This window comes from Nematolebias whitei, chromosome 14 (assembly GCF_014905685.2).
Source record: "Nematolebias whitei isolate Nwh7 chromosome 14, NemWhi1, whole genome shotgun sequence".
In the NCBI taxonomy this organism is placed as follows: domain Eukaryota; kingdom Metazoa; phylum Chordata; class Actinopteri; order Cyprinodontiformes; family Rivulidae; genus Nematolebias; species Nematolebias whitei.
The window spans coordinates 17,402,958-17,415,808 of NC_056511.1; the positions used below are offsets into that span (position 1 = coordinate 17,402,958).

Sequence of the window (12,851 nt, forward strand, 5' to 3'; positions counted from 1 at the left end):
GGGGGGGGGTGTTTGCTAATTTCAGCAATTTCCAGATAAGTTCCATTTTTTTGTGCTCATTTCTGCTTCTTTAAGCCTAATGGCGAACGCGTTCTTTCTGTTTTCTTCTGCTAATTTAAGCTTGTTCTACATTTTTAGCGTTTCTTTAGCGAATTTCAGTTGTTTTCAGATAAATTCAAGATTTTTTAGGTAATTTCTGCTACTTTCAGCCTAATTAACTTCTTCATGCTAATTTCAGCTTGTTATGCTCCTTTTAGCTTTTTGCTTCTAGTTTCAGCCTTTCCTGCTATTTCAGCCACAGTTTAGCTGTTTTCATGCTATTGTTAGCTTTTCCAGCTAATTACATTTTTAGCTAATTTCAGCTTTTTCTGATTCCTTCTGGTAGTTTAAGCTTCTTTCTGCCTTTTCATATATTTTTCTGCTATTTTTTGCTAATTTCAGCTTATTTCAAGCTAATTTCCTAATTTTTGTGCTCATTTTTGCTTATTTAAACCAAATTTAGCAAACGTCTTCTTTCTGATTTGTTTTGCTAAATTAGGCTTGTTCTTCCATTGCAGCTACTTTTCAGCAAGTTCTTCAGCAATAAGCATTCACACTGCATTTTCACATGAAATGCAGTTTCTCAAGATCATTCTAATTTTTCATTGTGGCCTGACTGAGTTCACGTAAAGATAGATGTTTGTTTGAATTGCTTCAACATATAGAGTGAAAATGTTCTGGTCCAGTTGTGAATCATTATGTAAATAAAATCAATCTTGTCTCACCTCATTAGACTGTTTGCCGCTGTAAGACATCTTCTTAATTGCCACCACCTCATTTGTTCGCACATCTCGAGCCTAGGAAACAAAGAATATCGTTGGCATACCGGTACATTTCAGATTATACATGCAGTGAAACACTTACTTGCTTTAGATTACCGACATCAACGAGGCATTTGTTTATAATTGCATAGCACGAAGTGTTTAGAAACACTAACACGTTAATAATAACCTTAAACTTCATTAATGCCATTAAATCCCTTAAACAATTAGTACAAATGTGCAAATTACTTCTAATCTTTATTGAACAAGACATTTCTTCCTTCCACATTTGAGAAAAAAAAGTTGAGTGTACTGTTGGTGAACTGAATCAGTAAAACAGATTTGATTAATTTTTAGTTTTAACTAGTTGTATAAATACTTTTGAATTGTTCCTGTTGAGATAAACTCAAGACAATGAATCCATTTCCTCACTCAGACCTGAAAGTGTTCACCTAATGAATCTCTTTGCATTTAGATGTCTGCAAACACGTAACGTGTACTTTAAAGCCGGTGTAAAGAGCAGTTGCCATACAAAGTAGACAGCGCCGAAGCTTCCATGGCCGATCTCTCGGAGGTCGGAGAAGAGCTTCTCTGGATCTTCCTTAAAGAAAAGCTCAGCCACGTCCGGATCCTTCAGGCTCCCTGCCCTCACGGAGGATGGCATCTTGGTTTATGTAGTCCCGTTTATCGCCCGCACAGAGGGGATGGGACTATCTGGGCGCTGAACTACACCAAAGCAGCTGTAGATTCATTTGCAGCTACGGTTGCGTCAAAGGAACCACTCACATCGGCACCTGGATGAACAGAAGACCGAGAGAAAAGATCAGGGTGCCTGCAAAGGCAAGCTGAAACACTCTCGCCCTGCATACGAGGAAGGAGATAAGACAAACCGAGATGAGTCAGGAGGCCAGATTTTAAACGGAAACAAAAATAAAACGCTGCGATACATTGCCCACTTCCACACAGGACACAGCCATCCACAATATCTGTTTATGTTCAGCTAGACCTGCTGAGGCGGGACTTTCTGTTCTAAAGCACGTTTGGTCCAAGAGGTTTTTATTGCCTGCAGCTGAAAGCAAAGGCAGACAATAAGGTTTTTGTCCAAACTTGTATGTGTGTGTGTGTGTCTGTTAGCAAAATATCCCAGAACCATTGGAAAGATCTTAATAAAAGTTTTCAGGAAAATAATCATTGAATGTACCTTTATAAGGGATTAATTTTTGGAGCCAACCCAGTTCAAGACAGCCACCACAGACGACTGACTTTAGAAAACACAGAAATGGCTTTAATTCAGTCAGTTTTATTAATTTAAAATTAGGATTGGGATTAATAGTTCTCATTATAAGATTATCTTAGTCTAAAACTTTGACATGAAAGGCAATGGGTCTCATTTAATCAGAGTCAAAGTTTCTTTATTGTCATTCGCAACACATGTGGTACATGTGGTGGAACGAGACTGTGTACTCAGGGTCCCAGTTACATCCAACAATAAAGTGGAAAAGAAAAACAGTAATAAAATCTAAGATATGAACTAAGAAAAACATCAACTAAAAATACAATAAGCACTAGTAGCATAAAAACAATAGAAACGATACGCTGAACAGCAGCACGAACATGAGTCTGTGTGAGCAGATGAGCATGAATGAACACAGCAACATGAAACAGATCAGCAGCAACATGAAACAGATCAGCAGCAACATGAAACAGATCAGCAGCAATATGAAACAGATCAGCAGCAACATGTGATTTTTTTTTTTCACACAGTGATTATCCTGGTTAGAGATTCATGAGTCTAACAGCCTCAGGGTAGAAGCTGTTCCGCAGTCTAGTGGTTCTACATTCATAATATATATATATATATATATATATATATATATATATGAATAAATGTGAGTGTCCTGCATAAACATCCTATGTTTGTGTTACTGCCTGCTTAATACCTTTTTTTTTTTTTTTTAAACTTCTAAACCCAGTGTTTACTGGTGATCTTTGAAACATTACGAGTAGATCTCCAGAGAGGTCAGGAGTTCCTGAAATATTTGAAACACTGTGATTTTTGTCCCTGCTCACACCTTGGGGTGCTGACACAAATACAATTAATTAAATGCAGCGTCATCAGGGGTGCATCTGTTTATACTGCTTCAGCAATTGCTGCAGATCTGAAAGCTACTGGAACGAGTGGAAGAATGCGAATATACCGTACTAGCTCAAAAATCGATTTCACATCCACAACAAGAAGGCAGCCTACAGTAACAATGAATTTGCTGCACAGAATGATCAATTACAACATGGGCTGTTCTGTAAACCACATCTGTAGCCTCTGCTTCAGTTAACAGATGTAATCAGTGCTAGATGAAAAATCGACTAATTAAATTGTAACTACTCTCTGTAAACACTTGCTGCATTTCACTTTCAATGTACCAAATGGCCTACTATCAAAATTGCATTGTTCTTTTTCCCCCCTCCAAGGGACAGAAATAGTCAAAAACATTGGGAAGCTACTTTTATACAACAACGATGCATTATATCCAGATAGAGCCACACAGAATTTAGTTGTTTGTTTTTGTTTTGACCTCACCCAAACTCCAATCACTTGTCCAACAGAATCCAACTATTAGAATAAAACCAGAAAATAAACTATTACTTGATGGCAAGTCTCAAAATTTTGTTTCTCTCTTGTTAGACTAAAAGTCCTGATAACGTTAATAGGTTAGGTAGCACAATCCTCCCCAGCCAACGGAGAATGTTGTGTAGGCCATTTTACTTTAATATTTTCAAACAAAGTGTGGTATTACAAGTAGAGGTGGACTAACTGATCAGTTCATTGGTTAGTTGGACTGATTTGTCCATTAAAACAAATAAAGTAATTAACATCACTACACCAGAGAATACTATAACAAACAAGTCAGGCACATCTCTGGGCAGCACAGTGACTTCAATTGACACTATGCCTTTCTGTCAATATCAATTTGATTTATTAAGCAAATAAAACAACAATATTTTTACAAGGACAATAAAAAAAGCATATAAAAGCACAACAAAAAAATATTTAAAATATTGTGCTTTGTCAAAAGCCAAATTAAAATGATGAGATGTAACTAAGCAAGAATGTAAAAGCCTGAATAGTCTGAGCTGTGCGTATACTGAAATCTAAACTGGTCCATAAATGTGGAGCAGCCACTGATCACTGCAAAAGCTCAGTGATCGTTATATTTCCATCTGAATCTCAAGACAGAAAAGAAAAACTGACTGGTAGATCAGAGTGTTCTTCTGGTGTCCAGATGTTGTTGCACCTTAGGAGACCAAACGTGTGCATTCTGCTTATTTGCCATCTTTGATTCACAATATATCCGTCAGTAAAAAGACAAATTTCATGAAACTTGGCCAGGATTTTTTTTTTTTTATATATAAATATTTTTATCTTATGACCCCCTCTATTTTATGGTGTATAGAATAGAGGTCTGCATAAAGCTTTCTTTCCTTACTATGGCCCGATTTGGCCCCACTGACTCCCATTATAACCACATATTTTTGATGTACTGTAATCCTGACATGATGTTTTTTTTTTGGTTCATGAATATATATTAAATATAAGCCTCTACCTTAAAATAAATGGAAAACAGGTTTTAGGTGGGAGGTGAACAACAGAGAGCCTCCTTCCTCCAGTTGAGTACATGGTGTTACGTGTTTGCACAGGTGCATGTTTTGAAGTCTACAAGAGGAGTTTGCAGTCTTGTCTGGCTGATCATTTCTCCAGCAGACAGCCACGAGGAGAACACTGACACTAGAAGAAGCACTATCTGCAAATTTGCAATCCTCTGAGGAGAGTGAGCAGAATGAGGAAGATGTTACAGAATCATCTGAGGGTCCAGAGGAGCTCCTGCAAGTCACAGAGGGGCCTTGCCAAATATTCCACTTTACAACTCATTTTTGAAAATAGTGCATATTTTGTGTTTTTCTGATAGAAATAAATCAAGAAAAAAAATACACATTTTTATTGGACTTTTCAAGGTCAAGGTCTCTTTATTGTCATTCACATCTCATGTGGTACATGCAGTGGAAAAAAAAAATTGTGTACACAGGGTCCCAGTTACCAGTACATCCAACAAAAGTATAAATTGTAAAGAAAAACAGTAATAAGATCTAAGATATGAACTAAGAAATACACTAAACTAAGAATATGCTAAACACTAATAGTACAGAAACAATACGCCGAACAGCAGCAGCACTTATTAGTGGGCCCATTTTGGGCCCAAAGGTGTTAAGTGTATAGACATTTTAAAGGACCCTCAAGTAAGGGTGCACCAATTGCAGTTTTCTGGCCGATCACAGAGTTCTAAAAAGCCTGACCTGCCGACTCTGATTTTGGCCGAAACTGATTTTGTTTAATAAGCGACACTGTCAGGCGTTACAAGGTCACAATGAACCTTCGATTTCCCAATATCATTGTATTGAAAAACAAACCCTTGAACAATATCTTAGAAACAATACAAACTTGTTTTAACTGGCCATGAAGTAGTGCTCTTAAGTATAAATGAAGTTCAGACAATTGTTGTTAAAACAAACAATTTTTTTGGGGGAGGGTTAAATTGGTTTCTCATGTAATTATCGTCCAATTTCCCAAAATTAAGGCAATCAGGGCCGATAAATCGGCCGGCTGATTTATCGGTGCACCCCTACCCTCAAGGGTTAATATGATGGGGCAAGACCATTTAAAGTATTAGTAAAGTTTTAATAATCTGAAATAAAACAGGAATCCAAGGGTTATGTGTTCTTATTCCCGCTGTCAGGGTGCCATTCACACCAGGGGGGAGCTCTTATGGCAGAAGGCCCCCCAAAAAGTTGACCAGCATATTGTGCAAACTTTTAAAAGAACAATGTTGTATTTATCATGGAGAATGTTAAAATCCTAACTATCAACTGTCACAGTCTAATAATATACTAAGTTGGCTAGAAGTTAAATATTATTTAGTGAGAAAATATAGATACATTTGCACTTAGAACATCATTCATAATGAGCTTTGTATAAATTGTAGCACTGGTAATGTGTACTGATCTGCATCAGACTCAAGGGCTAGAATAATCATGTTTCACCCCAAATCTGGTAATCAGAAATTTGTATGAATGTTAAATTATTATATTTATTGGTCAAAAATACAAACAAATCAGCTATCAGTTGTTCTGATTTCTAAATATTTGTACTGGCAATTGAGAAAAAAGTAAGGAAGAAGAAAAAAAAAAAATTTGGTCACCATCTTTCACAAAATAAATCAACAAGAGCCCCTGATATTGCTGTGCATCATTGAGAAGAGATTTTACACCGCAACACTAATTCAATAAATTTTAGTGCCCGTCTTGAGGAAACTTGAAAAAGTAGGGGAGCAGAACAACCAGCTGATTTAAAGTCACATGGCCATTTAATGTCACAAGATTTTTTTTTTCCTGTTAAAAAGCCATCCTGCTGACTGTGTGGCCAAGAGAAGCTCTTTAAACACGTTTATATGCTTATAAATGTATAACAGAATGACGTGAAAGAAATTTAAACTGTCAATTCTGTTTGTGTTTGAATATGTTTCTTGTGCTTCATTTTAAAACAATGATCAGCAGTTATTCAAATAAACCACTACAAAGACATGTCACTCAGTCTGACATATTGGCAAATGATGAATTTCCTCACTATAATATAATCCTTCAGTGTAAATATGAAATGACAATAAAGCAGACTGGCTTGAATAGTCGTCTCCTCAGAGTCACAACTACTTGAAATATCTCTTACTGGAACAGTTTTCCAGTTTCATCAGATGATATCGTGGTGTACGTTGCCTATCCAGTTCGTCTGCATTTTTTCAACAGTAACACGACCGACACCACAAGAGTTCAGCGTGTATTGGATTTCCTGTTTAACCACAACAAACAAAGCACAATTATAGTAGGCATAGTCATAAGTAAACTCAGCTCTGCTCTGAACCATTTATCCTCCATCTAGGAAAATGCTGCTCAGAAAACAGTCAAATCTGAACTAAATACAGAAAAAAAGGCGTCAACATTCAGTGCTTTTCCCTGAAGCACACGTCTAAGAAATAACCTGAGACAAAACTTCCTCATACCGAAGAAGCTTTGCCTACTTCAGGACTTTTCATTCATAACTACAAAGAGAACAAGACAATTATGTGTTAACAAGCTTGTAAAGATGCAATAAATCCATTTATAACCATTTATATGCTAGAAAATTTCTTACACTCAAAATTTAACGCCTATATAAATATAAAATGCTGAAAGGCTGTTAGCATCCTTGCAACAGTGACATGATTATTTTATTCAACAAAAACTACTAATCATTAAAATGTTCAGTGCTTCAAAAATCCCCTGTGCAAGAGTGAGTGAATGATCTCATTGTGAAAATTGGTGTTATTCACAATGTTCACAGGTACAAAACAAACATGTAGCTGCTTTTAGTTCCTGGGAGAAAAAAAGATAATTATAGGCTGAACATATATGAATAAAAAATTATGATTAAATATCTGTAAAGTTAAATATTACACATCTGGACCATTTCATCATCATCAAAAAACTGCAGGTTACACTAAAAACGACAGTTTCGAAGACTTTACAACGCAGGATTGAGAAAAGCTATAACACAAATAGCTGCTTCTCTTTTTCTCACACACTCAATGAAACAGAACTCCGAGGGAAAAGTCACAAGACTGAATCTGGTCGAGATGAGCTAGACTGCGTGATGTGGGTTTGCATTCGTAATTAATCAGAAGAACAGAGTGTTAAAAAAAAAAAAAGTGAAATTACTGGAACTTATTTTGCTTTTCTGCTAGATGAAACTGATTTTCTCTGTGAATTGTGTGAATTGATTTTCTCTGCACGGTAAAATACAAAACGGCATAATAAAGACGCAACACACACACACTTGCTGAGCAGTAAGAGGTGTGGCAGAGACAAAGCAAAACTAAATCATATAGGGGAGGATAATAAATAATCAAATAGTTTATTGATTTCCTGCAGTGAATTTCTCCAAGTGACACGGGAGCAGCACTGGACTAAATGTGTGGTCTGACGATTTATCAAAAGCAAAAATATACAGGAACAAATATTAATATAATGCAGAATTCAAGAAAAAAAAACTTAAATAAATCCAGTCTAATTAAAGGAATGTATATCACCCGCCTCCTATCACGCCAGAGTTTGAAATTAAGATAAACTGCTTAAAGGGACAGAATTACAGTCATTGTGGTCAAACTTTGTAAATATCTCAAGAAATACTGCAAGATCTTGAGTATGTGCTGAGGACGGCGTTCAGATACTACCATAAAAAAATTTGCTCCATATCTTTTAAAGTGACTCAGATAAAGCCATTTATGTGCTGGCTAAATAGAATATTTTATAAAAGGCATCAATCCTTTAAGGTCTGCCACTACACAGCAGTTCAAATCAAACTTCACATCTGGGCAAACTCAAGGTGCATCTACACAGGTGGTCCATTTTGCTCAAGTTGAGTTACAAACTACTTCATGGCATATATGATAACACTAGAATACCTTAACACCCTGTTTTTATTTAAAGAACTGAGCAGATAAATTTGATTATTTTTTATTTCATCCATGCAAACAAGACTTGAAATACATATAATCACGTCCTTTCATGTAGCGTATATGCTTCCTGAGTGTGTTTCAGTGGGAGGCCTAATGCTGCATTGCTAAATAATTCACAGCAGAAATGCACTTAAGCCGTACATCTAATAAACTTATCAGATACCTGGTTCTGGTCTACAAAAATAATCATTTCTAAAAACACAGCATGGTTCAGTGGTAGACAAGGACATTTTCTAGGTTGTTCAGTGGACAGCCTCTTGACAGAATTTGGTCGTCCACCAAAATTTTTGGTAGTCTGCAACCTTTACATAAAAAAAGGCAAAAAAAACTGGAGAAATTTTTAATTTAATGTGTATTGCACTATATAGAAAATTTACTGTACACAAATGTTCTCAGCTATTTTGAGGACAGTTTGAAGTTTCCAAGTTACTGAGTGGCAGACTCTTTCAGGAGCTACTGGAGTGGAACTTCCTCGTTCTCCTCATCCTCTTCCTTGTCATCAGACTTTGTAAAAGAGGCACTTGCAGCATATTTAAGGCAGGGATTAAAGCAGAAAACAATCTTAACTTTTTCTACAACTAAAGGTTACCCAAGCACCCCCCACCCCCCTCCCATACACACCCAGTACTACACATTTGAGAGCTTTTCCCTGCATACAGGTTGCTTCTCAAAAGGTTTTCACACAAATACGAGTATACTGTGTATATGACCTTAATAAAAGTATACAGTACAGTAGTCACTCGCTGCTTTGTGTTTCAACTTTCTTGGACTCGCTCTTTCACGGTTTTTTAACAGTTGTCAGCTTTAATATTACTCAAGTGATAGGGACGGTAAGGAATAAAAAGTTAACGAAAAAACACACTTTGGACAGGCGCCACCATTTTGTAGTTCAGCTCATGTAGTAATATACCGGTACTATTGTTCATATTTGACCATTTATTAAATTGCATTTATCACAGTACAGTTACCTCACAGTATGGTTCTAATATAATCAAGTTTATCACATCCAAACAGACGCAACACCTTGTTGTTGCTAAAACACCATGTACAATTTAAATTTAGCAGATTTTTATGAGAAACAAACCTGAAACCGACTCTTTCTCACTGAGAGAAGTGGAGATACACATCTTTGTTATAATCTGAGGCACATAAATATTCCTATTTTAGTGTTTAATTATAAGAACTAAAGCAGCAGAAGCATCCTCTCTCACCATGAGAGACACCAACAGGCTGTGCACGCTCTCTCTCTCAGACCTGGAGTTTAGTCACGTGCACGGTTTGGACAAGTCTATGATGATGACGCTCCGAACACATTTACATTTAATTCAAAATTAAATTTCAGATACAAACGTCCTGGGAGGTAGAGGTGTGGGAGAATGGGGTGGGGGTAACAGTGTAACAGTTCTGGTGTCTCCTCCTGCTGCAGTTAATTGGTCACGTGCCAACACAAATGTTTAATATGCAATGTTTTTTTTTAATTTTTATATGTAGACGTTTCATAAATTATTAAATGTCATCACCTTCAGTTAAGATAGCAGGATGTTCTCCTAATAGTCCAGGAAACACTGATTGGTGCTCTCGCCTGCAGTCTGTCTCCAAGTCGTGAGCACTGCACACCCTGACATGTATCAGACAGTACGACCCGCCCTGCTCTGCTCGGGTCAAACTGTGGTTCTGGTTCTCCTTATTTTTCATTTTAATCCCTGTACTATTATTAGATTGGATGGCTTTAAAAAAAGACCACAAGAAAACATGCCTTTTATTCTTACAGACGTTCAAAACAATGGAAATCTGATGTGGCGACAAAGAACTTTAATTCATGTCTATTTCACTTGTCGTCCACCGGACAACCTCGAGGTGAAATCTGGTTGTCTGAAATAAAAACAGGTCGTCTTGGACAGACGGAAACCGCTTATGACCCGTGATTTAATAGCAACTACAAGTATTTTTTTTAATCTAACTTTGGTGTAAAATGCTCTAATTAGAACTGGTTTTAATCTGAAAATTAAATGATTATGAAATATAAAAATACAAGTCACTGTCTGCCCTGTGATCAGCCACTAAACTGAGTGATGGTATTGAATTACTTGATGATTAGTCTGTTGCCCAATAACAGCAGCACTGCAACATTACAGCTGTTTGTTGTACGGAAATATTAATTTCAAGATATGCATAAGAACTGTTATCCAAGTGGCTTACAAACCAAGTTTCTATCCCAAGACAGAGGGTGGAGTGTCCACGTGCCCGCTTCTCCAACTGATTAGACTGTGAACTGAGTGGAGGAAGTGAAAACTCCCTGGCTTCCAAATTTCAACACCACCACATCCAATTTTTTTTTTTGGGTGCTACAGAGATAACAAGGAATGAAAGAGAGGAATGAGATGTGCAAACACAAAGAGGATTTGAACCATCCTGTTTTTTTTTTCATGGAGATTTCTCCTGTTGAGATAAAAGCCAAAACAGTAACAACAAACGAAGCCAAAAAGGTGACTGAATAAAAGGCATCTGAAGAGGAGCCATAAACATGATGACGTAAAAATGCTGATTCACAAAGCTGTATCTAAAGTTGTAGTTTGTCAAATGAAACAAAAGGTTCATAAGGATACAACAGTAGCTTCATCATTAGTTATTAATTTGCACAAAAGAGATTACATTTTAAAAAGAACTTGACTGAAACCTATATAAAAGGGAAAAAATGATTTATTTTTATTGTGTACATTAGTATAGCTGTTTTAATCATCTTGAAAAAGAAAGAAAAAACGCACAATTTTAACAGACTATTTCTTGCTCACAGTGTGACTCATCAGATACGTCTCTGGTCTGGAACAACGCAGCAAACCAAAACCCAGAAAATGTCATCATTCACTGCATAACAACAGATGACTGACCCTGCTTTAGTTGCGTTTTCAAAAGCAAATTTTACGTGCTTTTTATGGCACATAATTTTGCTGTTAAAATTGTCACAACATGTCTCACTGTGGTACTAATGAGAAAAAGTCCTTTGTCTGTTTAGAGACATTTAAAAAGTGAATACTGAAATACTATAGATGTTATTTCCAGTCAAAGACAAAGCAAATACTAACAGGCCTAGCATTCCTTGAAGGAATGCCTATCACCTGCCACCTTTCATGCCAGAGACTGAAACTAAAATCATCTCATAAAGAAAATATATGGAGATATAATCGTTTTAGTCACAGCTTGTAAATGAAGTTACCGGTATGTGATCTCTTGCACTGCAGCATTGTATGATCTGAAGGAGCTTTGGGAATGTGTTGAGGATGACTCTCAGCTACTATCAACCAAATTCATGGTTGAGCTAGAGCTGTTTTTGTATTGGCCAAGGGTCGTTTGCTGTAGCAGCCACCTCGTATTGGGTTGATTAAAAAAGTTAATGAGTTGTAGATGTGCATCTAGTGGCTCATGATAAATTCTGCTAACACACAGGAGGGGTGTATTGTAATAGAAAATGTCAAAGCTTTTAAGACAGACCTCATATGAGCAGTTAGTGCTCTGAATATATGCTAGGGATGACTCTCAGCTACTATCACACCAAATTTTAGCTCAATAATTATAAAATATGCCGAGTTTTAGTCATTTCTGTGTTTGCTAAGGTTGCTTAGCTCATCTTGACTCAGGCTGACTCCATAAGTTAATCAGCTATACAGTATATATAGATATAGTGACAACCTTTTCAACCAGTAAGTTTCATGTTCTATTTTTATATCTGATATACTCATAGAGCCAGTGTGTGTCCTCCTGTAGAGCCAAATATATTCTGCAGAGCAGACTATGAAGAGCTAGACAAGATTTGCTCCAGTGTCTAATCCATTTTTCCTGGGAGACAGTTAAATCCATCATGCTATTTGCCAATATTCTACATTCTCTAAAATCTGACACAGAACCAAACCAAACCCTGTTTTTCCTGCACCGAGATGTTCACGGTCAAATAACTGCATAGCTCTAAACATCAGCTAGCTGGCCGTGCTTGGAAGTAAACAAAGGGTGCTGTTTCAGCCTGGGAAGGCACTGTTCTTTTGACAAGCATGCAGAAACATACAAAAAAAAAGGCTGGTACAGAAACTGGGTACAGATCCTTCATAACACAGCAAAAGGTTAACTCCAATATATTTATACAGGGCGTGCATGAAGACTGTTTTAAAAAACGTTCACAAAGACAGGTGAACAAGTCATACTGCAGTGTTTACTCCACTGAGCCCACATATACGGTAAATAGCGCACAGAACATAAAATGTGTGGGTGTTGGAGAGGATCACATCATCCAGTGTAGAGAAAATGTACAACCTGCTGTCACACACTGAAGTTATTACTGACGGCAGAGATCTGAAGTGCCATGCACAAGTTAGGCGACAAATAAAGCACAAATATAACCAGAAGGGGTAGCTTGCCGGTCTTGTGCGAAATTCTGCTCCCCCGTGAAAATCTGTTCCCC

General features: G+C 37.0%; 1 protein-coding gene across 2 annotated transcripts in view; it reads right to left on the minus strand.

The window, feature by feature from the left end:
- LOC119420529 (serine/threonine-protein kinase TAO1) overlaps positions 1–12,851 on the minus strand; it is a 37,348-nt gene that overhangs the window by 13,642 nt on the left and 10,855 nt on the right. The window contains exons 2-3 of one of the 2 annotated variants that reach the window (XM_037687940.1): positions 1,333–1,594; positions 765–836 (exon numbers count right to left, since the gene is read on the minus strand). In XM_037687940.1, coding sequence (XP_037543868.1) covers positions 765–836; positions 1,333–1,464 — 204 coding nt within the window. In that variant the 5' untranslated portion in view covers positions 1,465–1,594. Of the gene's footprint in view, positions 1–764; positions 837–1,332; positions 1,657–12,851 lie in introns of those variants that run through there. The other variant, XM_037687941.1, reaches the window with a different exon arrangement.